Genomic DNA, 16,799 nt, shown 5'->3' on the forward strand with positions numbered 1-16,799 from the left:
TTATCTGATATCCTGTATATCAGATTCAAAATAGTACCAAAGTAAGCTTTCCTCCTAGGCAATGTTTTCTATCTTAATCCTTTTTTTTTTTTTTTTTTTTTGACTGTTTCTACAAAACTTCAATGAGTGGCACACACATTTAACCTCAACAGTTGAGAGGAAGAGGCTGGCAAATCTCTTTGAGTTTAGGCCAGCCTGGTCTACAGAGTGAGTTCCAGGACAGCCAGGGAACTGACACACAGAGAAATCCCTGGGGGTTGGGGTAGTGACTTCTGTGACTAGACAAGGATGTATGCTGTAACAAATCAGCAGGTACTATCATTCAAATACATTCACCACTACTAGTTAAGATTGTAGGCAGGGAAACAACTTAGAACTGGCAAATACCATATCCAATGATTTACTATTTTTACAAGTAAAGGTACCTTCTGTACCATAGAACAACTGAAAGACTTCTGTGAAATGCATAGAACATAATGTGCTCGGAATGTCCATAACCAAATACAGCAACAGCTCCCAGTCTCAGTCAGGGTTACTACCCCTATGATGAAACACCACGACCAGAGCAACTCAGGGAGAAAGGGCTTATTTCATTCAGGTTCCAAACAACAGTTCATCATAAAAAGTAGTGAGAGTAGGAACTCACACAAGGCAGGAATCTAGAGTCAGAGGCTGATGCAGAGGCCATGAAGAAGTGCTGCTTCCTTCCTGGCTTGCTTCTCATAGATTGTTCAACCTGCTTTCTTATAGAACCCAGGGTCACAAAGCCAGGGATGGCACCACCCAGAAAAAGGCCGTACAGACTTGTCTACAGCCTGATCTTATGGAAGCACGTTCTCAAAGGAGGCTTCCTCCTCTCTGATCACTTTAGTTTGTGTCAAGCTAACATAAAACTATCCTACACACCCCTCCCCACCAATACAGGAGACTCTGTTCTTTTGCTAGGAGATACTAAAGAAATCTTTTCAATTAATGTTGCCATTTCTTTACTATCCCAAATTCTTTCTCTCTCTCTCTCCCTTTGTCTGATATTTCCAGACAGGGTTTCTCTGTATAGGTCCCTGGCTGTTCTAGAACTCGCTCTATAGAGCAGTCTGGTCCAGAACCCAGATATCAGCCTGCCTCTGCCTCCCAAGTGCTGGGATAAAAAGAATGTGCCACTATCGCCAGACTTAATCAAGGCTCTTTTGGCAGAGAGTTTTTTATTACTAACTACCAACATGTTCAATTTCCACTTTCTGCGTAAAAAAAATTAATGAAAGACAAATTCAGAATATTTTTTTTTCAGTTAAGGAACAAGTGACAACACAACAGTCAGACATCCACATTATGTAAATTATCACAAAGCAAAACTTTCATGCAAATCATAAAGAACAGCCCAACAAAGTAATGAGCTTCCAATGGATAAAAGGCAACCAAAGACTCAGTAACACAACACACAAATCACTTCAAATACAACGGTTGCACGGTTCCGATTTGTAAACCCCTGCACCGTTCTCTCCCAAAAGGACTCTTCTAACTTACAATTACATTCACTGCACATTTAAGGTGGTACAGAAGGCAGCATTTGGCCAGGTGCAGGGGCACACACAGGTAATCCCGGCTCTTGGAAGGAGATAAAAGGAGCTCAAGGTCATCCCATCCTCCCCTACACTGGGGAGTTCAAAGCCACCCTGGGCTACAGGAGATATTGTCTTAAAGGGGAAAAAGAGAAAAAGAAAAAAAAGGAAAAAAAAAAAAAGAAAAGAAACTAATCGCTTCTGCTGTAAACTTATTTTAACTTTTTTAAATTTAAGAACCTCTTTGCCTTCATTTTCAAAAAAACTTTCTTTTAAAAAGACATCTTTTTCACTGGTCCTTTCTCCACATGAACATTAACTCTAGCTAGTCCTCAAGGGGCCGTCCTGAAGGTGCGTCTCCCGGACCTGCCGGTGTCCCTTGGGTGGGTAGACCTCTTCCGCGGTCAGGAGACCAAATCACCGCCGCACGCTCGCTCGCTGCGGGGTCAAGCTCGCGCGGGGCTCGCTCGGCTCCGCGTCCTCCAGAGCGGCCTGGGGCGAGCTGGCGCGTCCCACCTACCTGGAGGAAGCTGCAGGTTAGCAGGCAGCTGGATGGTCGTGGTGCCAGGGGCTTTCACGGCGACTATCTGCGGAGCGGGCAGCCGGGGGCCGCCGAGTTTCGGCAGGGCAGTGACAGGCACCACTTTGGTCACTAGGGTACCAACTGGGGACGGCAAGGGCCGGGGCGCCGCAGACTCCGCGCAGACCCCGCCGGGGGCCTTCGTCACGGGGCCCAGGGCCCCCGAGGTGCTCTCCACCCGCACGGGCAGCGCGGCGGCGGGGGCCATACTCACGGCCCCCGAGGCGCCGGCCACCGCGGGAGCAGCAGCGGCGCCGGCCGGCTCCGTGAGGCCCGCCGGCATGCCCTCGGGGAGACTCAGCGGCAGCGACGCTGCCCTTCCCGGAGCCGAGGCGAGGCGGGCCGGGGCAGGCGGCGGCCGACTCGGGCGCGGGCCGGGCGCCGCAGCATCCCGGGGCACCCGCGCGCTCCGGGCCGCCGGCCGCTCCCTCAGCGGCGCTCCCACGTGCGCGCCTCAGTCCCGGTCCCGCCGAACAAGCGCCCGGACCGGGAGCTCCCTTGGGGGCGTCACTTCAGTTCCCACCCGGGGGGGGCCCGAACTCTGCGCTCCCCCGCCGGAGAGCTCGGAAGCCTACGGCCCCGCGGAGCGAAGAGAGGCCGAACACGCGCCGCGCACAGCCCGCGGCGCTGCGCTGCCAGCCATGTTTATATAGCCACGCGGAGCCCGTGCGCACGCGCTCCGGCGGCCCCCGCCACCCGGGGCTTCCCTGGAATCCGACCTCCTGATTGGCCGGCGGGAGGGATCGCGCTCGTGACGTCACGAGGGGCGGTCCCGGAGCGGCTCAGGATCTTCCCGAGACTCCGCGGCGCTGGGGCGCAGGTTCCCGGAAAGTTGTCACGTGCGAGCGGCGGGCTGCGCCCGCTGAGCCGCGACCCGCCCGGCGCTTCCGAAACCCCCGCCGGCCTTTCCTGGGACGTTAAAACCTCAGAACAAAGTGCGGAGCGCTGGCCCTGGAGCAGGCGGAGTTCAGAAACTCAGTCTTTCGGGTTTGCCTGTTTTCGGGGGAGGGGTTCTCATTGCAGTAGACATGGCGAAGATCCGAATAGTGTGTACTTTTTATCGTTTTTAGAATATTCCTTTAGATTTGAAGTGCCTCGGCGTAAGCTGGAACTTGTCTTTTATTCCCTCTGACTGGTTTGTGTGTCTCTATCCACCATTATTTTTGTTGAAGGCTGCCTTGGCTCTGCCTTCCCAGCGCTAGGATTTAAGGCTTCACCAGCCACACCTGGATTCTTTCTTTTACTAAGACAGGCTTCCACACGGCAGCTTAGGATATCTTCAGCTCTTTCTGGCTTGAAAGTGTGGTAATCCTTCTGCCTCAGCTTCCAAAGTGCTGACCATTTCCTAGCGTATTTAAATTGTTTACATGTCATCGTCCGGAAAACTAAAGACAAGTCTTCTGAGTCTTAATCTTCAAATTCAGATTTGAAGGGGGTGGGGAAGGTTCGGGACGGGGTTTCTCGGGGTAGCCCTGGATGTCCTGGAACTGTCTCTGTCTCTACCCCGACCCAGCCCCCGGTGCTGGGATGAAAGCTGTGTGCCATCGTGGATGGGCTCCAGTTCTAAAAATCTTTAGAACAGTCTACCGAGGTAGGTATGCAACAGTCCATGGTCGAAATACTTCTCCAAGATCTAGCCAGAGAAGACGCCTTTGCTTGCATACATGTCGGTAAATTCAGGTTTGTTTGTTTTGGTAGCAAATTGTACTATACTGAGGGAAATTATGCAAGTATGTGGGTGCTTAGCTCTAGAGGGTTTCCCCCTAAATATATATATTGAAATTTCAATTGGATTAGGAAATAGGACCTTTAGGAGATGATTAAACCATGAAGCTCCTGTAAAAGAGACCCCACCCACTACAAAAATAACAAGAATGTGAAGTGTTTCTGGTAACATGATCTTCCCCCAATTATGCATGCATGACACAGCACTTAGTAACCTACAAATATGCTGTATTTGTTGCAGTGAGGTGTGGGGGTAAAAACTTAGAATCTAATCACGGAAAAGAGTCAAGCAGAAAGAGAGAGTTCAAGGCCAATCATCTTGTGGTTCAGCAGTGTTGACTATACAGCAAGTTCCGAGCCAACCAGGGCTCATAGCAAATCTCTGTGTGTGTGTCTCTTTGATTCTTTCTTTTCTTTCTTCCTTTTTTCTTTTTTATTTTTGGGGGTGGGATGGGGGGAGGTTCCAGTCAGGGTTCTCTGTGTAAACTTGGCTGTCCTAACTTAATTTGTAGACCAGGCTGGCATCGAACTCACAGAGATCCACCTACCTCTGCCTCCCTTGAGTGCTGGGATCAAAGACTTGTGCCCAACTGTGCAAAACTCTCTCTTAAATAAAAGACAAAAATCACAGTCTCCAAGTAGGTTCCATAGTAATGGGAACAGGGACTGTCTCTGACATGAACTCAGTGGCTGGCTCTTTGATTACCTCCCCCTGAGGGAGGAGCAGCCTTAACAGGCCACAGAGGAGGACAGTGTAGCCCACCCTGATGAGACCTGATAGGCTACGATCAGAGGGAAGGGAAGGAGGACCTTCCCTATCAGTGGACTGGGGAAGGGGCATATGGGAGGAGAAGAGGGAAGGAGGGCAGGATTGGGAGGAGACAAAATGAATAAATTGTAATTACTAAAAAAAAATTTTTAAAAATAAAGGACAAAAAAAAACAACCAAACAACAAAATATACATTAAATATTAAACATTAAAATAATCAAGGCTGGAGAGATGGCTCCCTGGTAAGCATACCTGCTCTTTCAGAGGGCCTGAATTCAATTCCCAGCACCCACATCAGGCAGTTCACAACCAACCATCTGCAACTCCAGATCTGACAACCTTTCCACTGTGGGCATCTCAACCCATGCACACATACCTACACAGAGACACATACATGTAATTAAAAATAATAAAATTTTAAAAATAAAATAATAAGCCAGGCTTAACAGTGTACACCTTTAACCCCAGCATTAGGAAGGCTGAGACAAGCAGTAGATCTCTGTGAGTTCATAGACCTCTTCATAAGTTCCAGATTGGCCAGGGCTAGTGAGAACCTGTCTCAAAATAATAAAATAATAAGCAAAGCACTCACAGGACCTGAGGGAAAAGGATTGTAACAATTTTGAGGCCAGCTTGGGCCATAGATTAACCCTGTCTTGTCTACCAAAAAAAAAAAATTAATTGTATAAATACGTTTTAAAGAGTTCTAGAGAATTCCTTTGCCTCTCCTGCCTTGCAAGGTAAGGTTACAATTAAAAAATGACCACCTAGGAAACCATCAGATGTCTGTTGGATAATGTTGTTTGGTTTGTTTGTTTTGTGTGTGTGTTTCGGGGAGGGGGTGGAGAGACAGGGTTTCTCTTACTTGTCCTGGACCCACTTTGTAGACCAGGTTGGCCTTGAACTGACAGAGATCTGCCTGCCTCTGCCTCCCTGAGTGCATGTGCCACCAAGGTTTGTGAGAGTTTTGGGAGGGCGTTTTTTGGCTTTTCGAGATAGGGTTTCTCTGTATAGCTTCAGCTGTCCTGGAACTCACTCTGTAGACCAGGCTAGCCTCAGAGATCTACTTGTCTCTGCCTCCCATGTGCTGGGACTAAAGGCATGCACCACCACAGCCTGGCTTTTTGGTTTTTATCACAATTTATTGGTGGGGGGTGTCACAGGGTGTGTGCAGGTCAATGAACAACTTTCAGGAGTTGTTCATCTATCTCCTTCCACCATGTGGGTTCTGGGTAATGAACTCAGGTTGTCAAGTTTGGTGGAAAACCCTGGTTGAACCATAGCACTGGAGTATGGTAGTATTTTTGTTGTAGCATCTCAAATCACTGTTAAAGTGTCTTTCTGTCACCGTTTTTAGTTTTCTCCATCCCTGTAAACCCTTCTGGATGGGCCTCCGTCATGTGATCTGGAAGTCTCCACATACACTTCCTCTGCTGTCTGTCTCATTCATATACCTCATTCATTCCAGGTGAAAATGCTGTTCATGCTGTGACCCACTATCATGGGTGTGATAGTGAAAGTTTATAAACCCAGGAAATGGAGGCAGGAGGATGGAGAGCTCAAGACCACTTTGATAGTCCATGTCTCAAATTAAACTTATTTAGTGATCCAAGTCATTTACAACTCTCCCCATCCCCCACCCCAGACATTCCACAATTTTCCTGATCACTTCTATTGTTGCTGACTCCTGGAAACAAAGCTCAGGGGTTGAACCTTGATGGTATGGAACAGCTCCTGGGCAGCATTCACGAGAATGCATTTCCTTTTCCTTTTTAATGGTAACGACTTCATTTCAGTGGACTTAGCAGGGTGGTTAATGGCAGACACAGTTTAGTGGAAAAGATTTGCCTGAGATCCACCTGTTCCTATAAAAGCCTGCTGTTAAAAGAATAATTTATCCAAAGAACTAAGATTCAAAACAGTCTGGAAGATGCCAGTGTTACATTTCTTTCATACTACTATACAAATGTCTGATTCATCACATCCTACATTGTCTGTGGCAGAATTCCTTGGGAATAAAGATGTTTAATAAATACTAAGAGAATGGATTGAATAGAGTCAAGAAACATTTAAACAAAGCAAAAACAGTGTAGGAAATTTACATTTTAGTATTGTTTGTTAAAAGCTGAGCAGATTAACTTTTTTCTTTTGTATGTTTGTTTGTAGACTAAATTGGCCTAGAACTCACAGAGATCCACCTGCCTCTGCCTCCCAAATGCTGGGATTAAAGGCGCTCACTACCATGTCTGGTTTAGCCTTGATTTTAATCCCCTATCATAGCCACCACACCTAGCTTTTTGTTGTTTGACCTTTTGTGGAAGCCTTAACCATTATATTATGATAAGGAAAAGCCTTGCCCACAGACACTAGCCACTCATACTCCGTAGACCATGCCTTTTTTAGAGATTGTGTTTTAATTACTGTGCTGGATGGTGTTCTGCCCAGTTCATGAACCCCAAAAGACCAGGAATAACTAGACTCTACTATAAATACATGAGGTTCTTTTTATTGTAAATTATAAGCTGCAACGTGGGCCCACACCGCCCACCATCAAAAACGGTGACAGCCAAAAGCCCCATGCTCAGGCTGTTGGGTGATTTAAAAATGCTGGCCCCTCCCAGCATGCCCAAGGCAGAGGCGATTCCTGCCTTGCAAGCATCTATTGGTCAAAATGCTATGTTTTGAATTGACTGGCAATAGGAAGGTCCCCAGACCGTTAAAGATCTGGTGTCTCTCCCTAGGGGGATGGGCCAGTGTCCTAGCAACTTTATCTCCAGTGGGTGGGGAAAGAATGCAGTAAGGCGGTTCTTCCCCTCAGGGCATTCCTAGGCTTCTCCACCCAGCTAGTTCAGGCCTTAAATATTAATAGCTGATTTTTAATCGATTGGTCTCTCAATGGTTTGTGTTAACTTGACATAGACTCCAGTTATCTGAAAGAGGCATTCTCAATAAGAAATGCCTCCAAGCCAGTTGGTGGTGGTACATACCTTTAGTCCCAGCACTCGGGAAGGACAGGCAGGTAGATCTCTGTAAGTTCAAGGCCAGCCTGGTCTACAGAGCAAGTTCCCGGACAACCAAGGCTACACTGAGAAACCCTGTCTTGAAAAGAAAACAGAGAGAAAGAAAGAAATGCCTCCAAAGGCTCCTGCTTTGGAGCATTTATTAATTAGTGACCAAACTAATTTTTGTTCATTGCAACAAGTGACCCCTAAATAAAAAAATTAAATTTCTTCCTTCTCTTTCCTCCCTCCAAACCCTATCATGTACCCCTCCCAACTCTCCATCAAATTCATGGCCTCTTTTTTTCATTAATTGTTATAGTATGCACATATGCATTTGTATATACACATAAACTACCAGGTATAACATGTTTAGTTGAGAGAACAAAGAATTGAAAATTGTTTTTTGGTGTAGTAGTTTGGGGTTTGGAGCATAGGCCACAGTGAAGGCCAGCCAGGCATGTTCAGCCACTTGGGGAAAGGAAATAGCTTTACTGCATTCTTTTCCTGCCCACTAGAGATACAATTGCTGGGAAACTGGCCCAGAATGCCAGGCCAGAACTGTTTGTGGTTCTGGCATCTAAGGTAAATCAATCATTTCAAAAGTCAATTTTCCTTGCCCAATCATGTAATCCAAAGCATAGAACTCCCTGCTTGCGTTTTTTTGTTTTTTGTTTTTTTTTTTTCCCCTTTAAAAACCTTGTTCCCCCAGACCACAGGGTCGCATTCCCTTCCTGCTTCTGCAGGAAGTTTTTGCGACCATGGCTTGAGAATGTATACAATAAACCCTCATGTATTTGCAGCGGAGTCAATTTTGGTGGTTTTGGGGGGGTCTCATGAACTGGGTATAACATAGTTTATATAGTGTTACTTGTAGGCATGTTTTCAAGTGCTGACTATTTGGCACTGGACAACCAATATGTATGTTTTTCCCAGGGGAGGACCACCCAACCAGCTCCCAGCTTTACTCAGTTGCTATAGTTCTCTGTATAAGCTTGAGGCCTCATGGGCTTTTCCCTGTCCACTTTGGCATGTCCATCTGTGTCATCCTGGTTCAGTTCACGTTTGGGCCGGCAGGTTGGTGGTACTTTATGGCTGTAGCTCCAGACACTCTAGGACACCATCTCATAGGAGCTTGTAAATCTCTGGTTCTTAGCAATACCCTCTGAGCCTTAGGTACAAAAGTGATTTGTAGAATCCACTGGGACCGGGCTTCGGGACTCTGCATTTCTATTAGTTGTGGTTTTCTGGAGTGGTCTCCAACTATTGCAAAGAGAGGTTTCCTTGATGAGGAGTGAAGACTAACCTTATCTGTGGGACAAATATTTCTAGATTGTTCTTAGGGATTATTCTGGTTTAGTAAATAATTGATTATAGGTTCTCCTGCAATAACCATGATTTCACTGGCACTGAATAGTTAGACAAGTTTCCTGGACCTGGTCTCCCTCTTGTTGTTGAATGGAACTTAAGAGAGCTGTTGGTTTCTCTTGAAGCTTTCCATACACTTTCTTTGTGATATATATTTAGTATTTTGACTATAATATGTAATGGGGGGTTTCTTTTCTGGTCTTGGGTGTTCTGAATCTCTTGATGGTTCTTGAATCTCTAAAGGTATGTCTTTCTTATTTTGGAGAAGTTTTTTTTTATGATCTTATTAAAGATTTGATATATGCCATTGACTTGAGATTCTTCTTCCTAATTTATGCCTACTATTTGAAGATTCTGGAGGATTTTTGTTTTGTTTTGTTTTGTTTCCATTTCCTATGCGTTCCTTTCCTGTATATTTTATTCATTACTTATTTAGTCTGGATCCTCTATTTTATCTTTGAAACTTAATATTCTGTCTTTTCTTACATTCATTTTACTTCTAAGGATTTCCTTTGAGTTTTCTAGTTGGGCTTTTGGGTGCTTCAACTCATCTTCACTTTGGCTTGAGTCCCCCTCTATGTTTCTGTCCCTTTAGTGAGTTCCATTCTCAAATCCTAGCTGGGTGTGGTAGCACATGCCTGTAATCTCAGCAGAGGCAGAAGTAGAGCCAGGCCAGCTTGGTCTATAAAGCGAGTCTGGGACAGCCAGCACTACACAGAAAAACCCTGTCTCCAAAAACAAAACAAAACAAAAAATCTCAAGTCATTAATTGTCATCATCATTTCCATCTGCTTTATGTTCTTGGGCATTACTCAGATGTTTATTCTTCTTAAACTTTTTCTCCTTGATTTTACTGAGCTGATTCTGTCATCTTTAAACTCCTTTCATTATTCAAGAAGGTTTATGACTATTCTTTTAATTTCTTTGTCCTGGAGTTCATCCAAGTAATTCTCATTTGCAAACATTTCTGTAGGACTGGTAGGTTTGGGGAGAAGATGCTGACTTGATTTTTCATATTGTTGGTATTCCTGTGATGAAGTCTGAGCACATGGACTTCCTTGGTTAGTTTTAAGTTTGTTGTATAAAGAGAATCAGGGTCAGGTTGTGTGTAGAGAGGTTGGAAGTTGCTTGGATGGATGTGATCAGGTGGGCAAAGGGACTGGGCTTCTATCCAGGATGAGCTTTCTGTTTCATGCTGGGAGTTTGGAGCTGATAGGTCTGAGTGAAAAGGTTGAATATGATATGGGAGAATCTGGTGGTGTGGCAGATAAGGGAAGATACTAGCCCAACCCTAGAGTTCCTCTGCAGTGAAGGCAAGACTAGGCCTATACACTGGTTGTGAGACCACTAAATCTTGTAGATTATAAAAAAAGACATGGATGAAAAGGTCAGAGTTAGTCCGTCACCAGGCTACACCCTGGAAAAGACCATAGGAAGTCTAGTTATGGAGTGAAATGGTAGAAGCAAGTGCAAAGGTCCTGTGGTACATGAAGGAATGACAGGTCCTGGGAGAAGCCTAAATGTTGGCTGAGATGAAAGAGAAGGTGGTGGGACTAGGCCAAGACCCAGAAGTCTAGAGGTCACTAGTACAAGGCACAAGTGGCCAGACTAGGTATATGTATCCTTCTTTTTTTTTTTTAAATTATTTATACAGTGCTCTGCCTGCATGTACATCTGCATGCCAGAAGAGGGCACTAGATTACATTATAGATGGTTGTGAGCCACCTTGTGGTTTCTGGGAATTGAACTCAGGTACTTTGGAAGAGCAGCCAGTGCTCTTAACTTCTGACCCATCTCTCCAGTTTGATATATGTACTCTTTTAACGATGAATTTACATATTTATTTCTACAATTTGGTTTATCATTTATCTAATTATGGGAACTTTAGTTCTCTTATTCCCCAAAATATACTCCTCCTTCATTAATAGCCACTGGCCTGAAGTTAAGTAGTAATGTTGTTACATTTCTGTAAAAACTGAAGTAGGATGTTTGGGGACAAAATGATGCATTTATCTCTACATATGAAAAGAATGAAGGAAAACAATCGGTTGTTTTTATTATGTTGATCTATTAATATCTGTAAACATTGTCTTAGGGTTTCTGTTGCTGTGAAGAGATACCATCAGTATGTCAACTCTTATAAAGAAAACATTTAATTGGGTCTGGCTTGTAGTTCAGAGGTTTACTCCATTATCATCATGGTGGAAAGCATGGTGGCATGAAGGTAGGCATGGTGCTGGAGAGGTATCTGAGAGTTTTATGTAGAAGGAATCTCTTGTGTATTGTATGGGTGCAAAACTTCCTGTCAATTAAAAAACCTATAGCCTATGGCTGAAGCAGAAAATAGGTGGGATTTTCAGGGGCAGAAGAGATTTTAGGATAGAAACAGGTATGGGAGATTCAGCTGCCAAGATGAGAGGAAGAAGGATGCATGGTGCTTGAGCCCAGGCAACCAGCCACGTGGCAGAATGTAAAATAGTATAAATGGGTTATTTTAAGTTATTAGGTAGTCAGAGAAGAGCCTAGCTATATGGCTTAGGTATTTGTAAATAATTATCTTGAGTCTCATGAGTTACTATTCTGGAAGCTAAGGGATGGGAGGAAAAACCACCCAAAACATAATAGCATCATACATCCATAGTTTTATATCTGGATCCACAGACAGAAGGAAGAGAAAGTGAGCCACTAGACCTGGCTTGAGCTTCTGAAACCTCAAAGCCCACTCCCTATTAAATCACCTCCTTCAATAAAGCCATACCTCCTTTAAAAAAAGCTATACCTCCTCCAACAAATCCATACCTACTCTCACAAAGCCATATCTGCTCCCACAAAGCCACACCTACTCCAACAAAGCTACACCCACTCTAACAAAGCCACTCCTACTCCAACAAAGCCACACCTACCCCAATAAGGCCAACTCTCCTTACAGAATATTCTCTATGGCCAAGCACTCAAACACTAGTCTTTGGAGGCCATTCCTATTCATACTACCACAGTAATGATATTGAAAATACTTCTCTTATTTGTGTTTGTGTTTGTTGAGTGTGTGCATGTGAGCAGGTACAAATGCCATTTGCCTTTCAAGTAAGGGCCATGTCATTAAATGCCCAGAAATCCTTAATAAAAGAAAACTAAATAGATACAAAATTATTTCCAATAATTTATTACTGGGAACATACAAAAAGAATGCAGGTTAAATGGGCAAATCCAAAGGCTAAAGTTAAAATTCTTGAATGAACAAAGTAAATCATTCTTACTGTTCATTTGAACTTCTAAGCACCTAAAGTGTCTTCTGGAACTCAATCAAAGTTTACTATTCTGGCAACTGGTGAGATGGCTTGGTTCATCAAATAAAGGTGCTTGTGACACAAGCATGACCACTTAAGTGTGATCCCCAGAACCCACATACAAATGGAAGCAGCAAACCAACTTTGTAAAGTTTTTCTGACCTTTTCATGTGCATCGTGGCTCATGTCTCCCCACCTCTATCATACACACAAACACCAAACAACAATAATTAATAACATGTTTTAAAATTTAAAGGGGAATTAAGACCAACCAAGCATGAAGTCTGTCAGAGAAAATCTTCCTCACGCTAAGCATCAGATTGTACTTAGCAGCGGATATCTTCATGGGCAATGCTTTGAACCTGGTCCATACTGTTTTTTTCACCAATTCATTTAAATACCTCCTGCAACAAAGCACTCTTACAACATGAAGTTGTTATTTTCCCCTGAAAGGAATATGGGCTAGACATCTTTTAAAAAGTTAACTGCAGGCTGGAAAGATGGCTCAGAGGTAAGAGCACTAGCTGCTCTTCTAGAGGTCCTGTGTTCAATTCCCAGCAACACGTGGTGGCTCACAACCATCTATAACAAGATGCCCTCTTCTGGTGTGTAGTCATATATGCAGGCAGAATACTGTATAAATAAATTTTAAAAAATGGTTAACTGCATAATTCACTTCCTTTTTTTATTTTATGAGACTGGATTTTACTATGTAACCCTGGCTTGCCTCAAATTCAAAACCATCTTCCTTCAATTTCCCAAGTGCTACAATTATAAGTGAATGCCACCATGCGAAGATATTGCTTCCATTTTTTATGCCTCCATTAAAGGTTTAAAAGTCTTAATCACCTAAGCTTGTTCAATATTTAAAAAGTAGTCTCATTTTAAGATTTTTTTTATGTATATTGAATCTGTCTATGTGTATGTATGCCATGTGTGTGCCTATGCCTGCAGGGGCCAGAAGAGGACAATGAATTCCCGGGAGCTGGAATTCCACGCCATTGTGAGCTGCCCAATGTGGATGAGCAAAGAGAACTCAGGTCTTCTAGAAGACCAGCACAAGTCTCATTAAAGTGCATATATGCCACAGTGTGTGTATGAAGGTCAGATGACGATTTTCAGGAATCAGGTCTCTCCACTGCATTAGTTCTGTGCATTGAACTAAGGTCGCTGGACTTCGTGGCCAGCACCTTTATCTGCTGAGCTGCAGGGGTTGGTCTTCTACGCTGGGCTGCGAGATCAGGTCGCAATGTGAACATGGGCTTTGTCATGATTGTTAAAGAATTTCCTGTATCAAAGTTGTGTAAAGAATGCTCCCCAATTATCTCTGATTGGTTATAAAAAGCTGGAGCCTATGAATAGACAGAGGAGACAGTAGGCAGGACTTCTGTTCCCAGTCTGGGGGTGGGGGAGTCTCAGTAAGTGGGGGAGGTGTTGCCATGCCACGAGGAGTTGCCATGAGATCCAAGATGAAGCAGGAGCTGCCAGGGTGAGACTAGAGGACAGCCACATAACTGGGTATGTGGCTGGGAAGTAGTCCAGGTTAGCATAGACCAGTTAGAAGAGGTTAGTCTCTGCCCAGTTATGGTGCTTGAGGCTTATTAATAAACGCAGGTCTCTTGTCTCATTATTTGAGAGCTAGAGCAGGCATAGAAAAAGAAAACATTTAATTCACCACTGAGCCACCTCACCGGCCGGTTTTGTTAAATGTCTGTGTGTATGTGCGCATGTGAATATGTGAGCGTGTGCACGTGTGAGCGCAGTGTGCGTGTGGAAGTCTTTGGGCTGGGCTGGGAGCCAGCAATCTTTATGTCCACGCCTCATCCCTCTTTGGGAACACCCCTGTCACATAAGTGCTGGGACCTAAACTCTGGGTCCTCATGGTTGTAGAGTAAATGCTTTTAACCAGTGAGCCATCTCTGCAGAGCCATCTTCCCCCTTTGATTGATACAAGGTCTCATGTAGCTCAGGCTAGACTGCATTACATAAGCTGGAGATGATCTTAAACTTCTAGTCTTCCTGCCTCCACCCTCTAAATGCTGGAATTATTTTTACAAAAGTATAATTATTTATATTAAAAAAAACTTTTTTATGTGTGGGAGTGAGTGTTTATGTGTGCCATGTGTGATCAAATTTTCTTAGAAGCCAAAAAAAGAGTGCCTGAATCCAGAAGCCCAGTACTTGCCTGTGTCTATAGCTGGTCCCTATCACGCAGCGCCCTCTACTGACAGCTAGCAAAGCAGAAAAGCGCCTCTCAAAGAAGAGGGGATGTGTAAGCAGGCTGGGAGTAGAGCCCAGAACTTCTTAACTAGCATGTGTGTTTCCAGTATTTTACACCTCAAATACTCTTAATTAAAATATTTTCAAAGAATAGAACAGATCACTATACATTGTTTCATTTTTGTTGCAAACATCTTTACTGACTGGCATCACAACAGCTGGATCTTTGCCTCTGCATTAATGCTGTTTCAGTGCTATTTTGGTTTGAATACAGGAGGAAAATCTGGCCGTTAGTAGATACGTAGTCGGAAAAGGAAAGCGTATTTCAATAGACTTCTCAGGTTATGGTGGATACTCAAAACTTGGCAAGTAGTAGATTTGAAAAGATGAGTGGCGATGTGGAAATGGAAATACCGTATTTTTATACTCAGATACATTGCAGTTCTTTGATTACATCTTTGTTGATTGTTTTGAGCCTCATGATATGTTTTGGAATTGCTGCCCTCCTGGGTCAGTCCCTAGATTGCTGAGGTAACAGACGCGCACTACCACATTCAGCTATGTCGCTGAGCGGATCTTTTACCCATGCATGTTTTCATTATGTAATGTATACTGAGAAAATATCGATTCACTGTTAAAAGCCTGTACAGTAGTCTTCTCTTGCCCAAGGTCTCTTTTCAGAGGCTTCAAAATCTGTAACGCAAAGATATTAAACGAAAAGTTCCAGAAATAATTCATAAGTGTGAACTAATCAGAGTCACATGATGAAGTCTCTTTTCTTCCTACTCTCTTGCCTTGGATGTCGATCACCACCTTGTCTAGCACATCCACACTGTATATGCTATTTGCCCACTAGTCACTTAGCCATCTCAGTTACAGAATGAACTGACGGCAGTACCACAGTTCCTGTGTTGAAATAACCTGAATATTGTAGCCTAGGCTACCCTGCAAGCCTGTATCACAACCTCCACTTGAACTAATTACATATTTGATCATCTCATCACAAGAAAGGTGAATGTAGCAAAGGTTATAAGTGGGTATTGGTTGATTTTTATTTATTTACTGCTGTGATGAAACACTTGACAGAAACAACCTGTAGGAGTAAAGATTGTTTCAAAGGGCCACAACTCATATTGTGGAAAAGGCTAAATGGTGCTCGTGGTGACATGAGCATTTGACAACCATCCCTCACATTTTGGAGACCAGGAAAGAAAGCATGGACTAGAACCAAAGGCATATACAATCAACCCTGAGTGGCCTACTTCTGCCTGATAGGCCCTCACGTCCCAGAGGTTGTACAACTTCCAACACAGTGGCATAATCCAGAGGCCAGCTGTTCAAACACAGGAAGCTGTATGGGAAAGTTCACATTTCAACTATAATGCAATAGAATACAGTACCTGAGAGGCCACATTTTATACCTTTATTATACTGTACTTTTGTAATCACTCTTTTGATACTGATTATTGTTGATCTCTTATTGTGCCTAACTTACAAATTAAGCTTCGTCATCAATATCAGAGGTACACATTAATCGGGGTTCTGCAAAGGAACAGAGTGGAGAGAGAGTTAAAGCAGGAGTAGTAGAGAGGCTCATAGGCTGTGCTCTGTTAGTCCAACAATGGGTGTCTCCTCATGGAAAGGCAAAGAAGCTGACAGCTGTCCAGTCTAGGAGACTGGATGGCCCACGAGTCCCAGTCCGGTGCTGGAGTCCCTGGGAATTCCTAGGGAGCTGCTGGTCTTTATTCTTCATAGGAATCATGAAGAAGCAGGATAGATACAGTGAGGTCAAGCAAACAAAATTAAAATTAAAACCTTCCTTTCATGTCTTTTTATGATCCAATTTAAAAAAAAAAAAGATCCTTCCCAGTCCAGATACAGTCAAGCTGACAACCAGAATCAGCCATCACACATATGAGGAGTTAAAAAGCAGAGTATACATAGGATTTAGTCACTACAGGGGCTAGGAACAGGTCATCCAGGAAAACAGGTGTTCTGTTTCTCCATCCATCTCATAAGTTTTATGTTGGAATATATCTTTGCATGTAGCTTTCCCAGGAAGATGTAAAATTGACATCAGCCTCCAGCACCACACACATGTTGCAGGATATCTGATCATACTGTGAACCCCAAGGTTGTGTTGTTTCCTGGGAAAACCTGTTCCTACTTATGGTGTGGCTCAGCCCTAGCACACACCTTTAACTCAAGACCTTTCTGCTTCAGTATTGTAAACAGAATTAAATAAAGTTAACCCTAGGTCAAGAGGTGGAGCAACCAACCAGTTGACAGGA

At 43.9% G+C, this 16,799-nt stretch overlaps 1 protein-coding gene across 1 annotated transcript in view; it reads right to left on the reverse strand.

Moving 5' to 3' along the window:
- Taf4b (TATA-box binding protein associated factor 4b) overlaps positions 1-2,772 on the reverse strand; it is a 114,850-nt gene extending 112,078 nt beyond the window's left edge. The window contains exon 1 of the mRNA XM_021639921.2: positions 2,080-2,772. Within this exon, the coding sequence (XP_021495596.2) occupies positions 2,080-2,422 (343 nt within the window). The 5' untranslated portion in view covers positions 2,423-2,772. The remainder of the gene's footprint in view (positions 1-2,079) is intronic.
- Between the last annotated feature and the right edge of the window lie 14,027 nt (positions 2,773-16,799).

Source organism: Meriones unguiculatus, chromosome 2, assembly GCF_030254825.1.
Source record: "Meriones unguiculatus strain TT.TT164.6M chromosome 2, Bangor_MerUng_6.1, whole genome shotgun sequence".
Taxonomy (NCBI): domain Eukaryota; kingdom Metazoa; phylum Chordata; class Mammalia; order Rodentia; family Muridae; genus Meriones; species Meriones unguiculatus.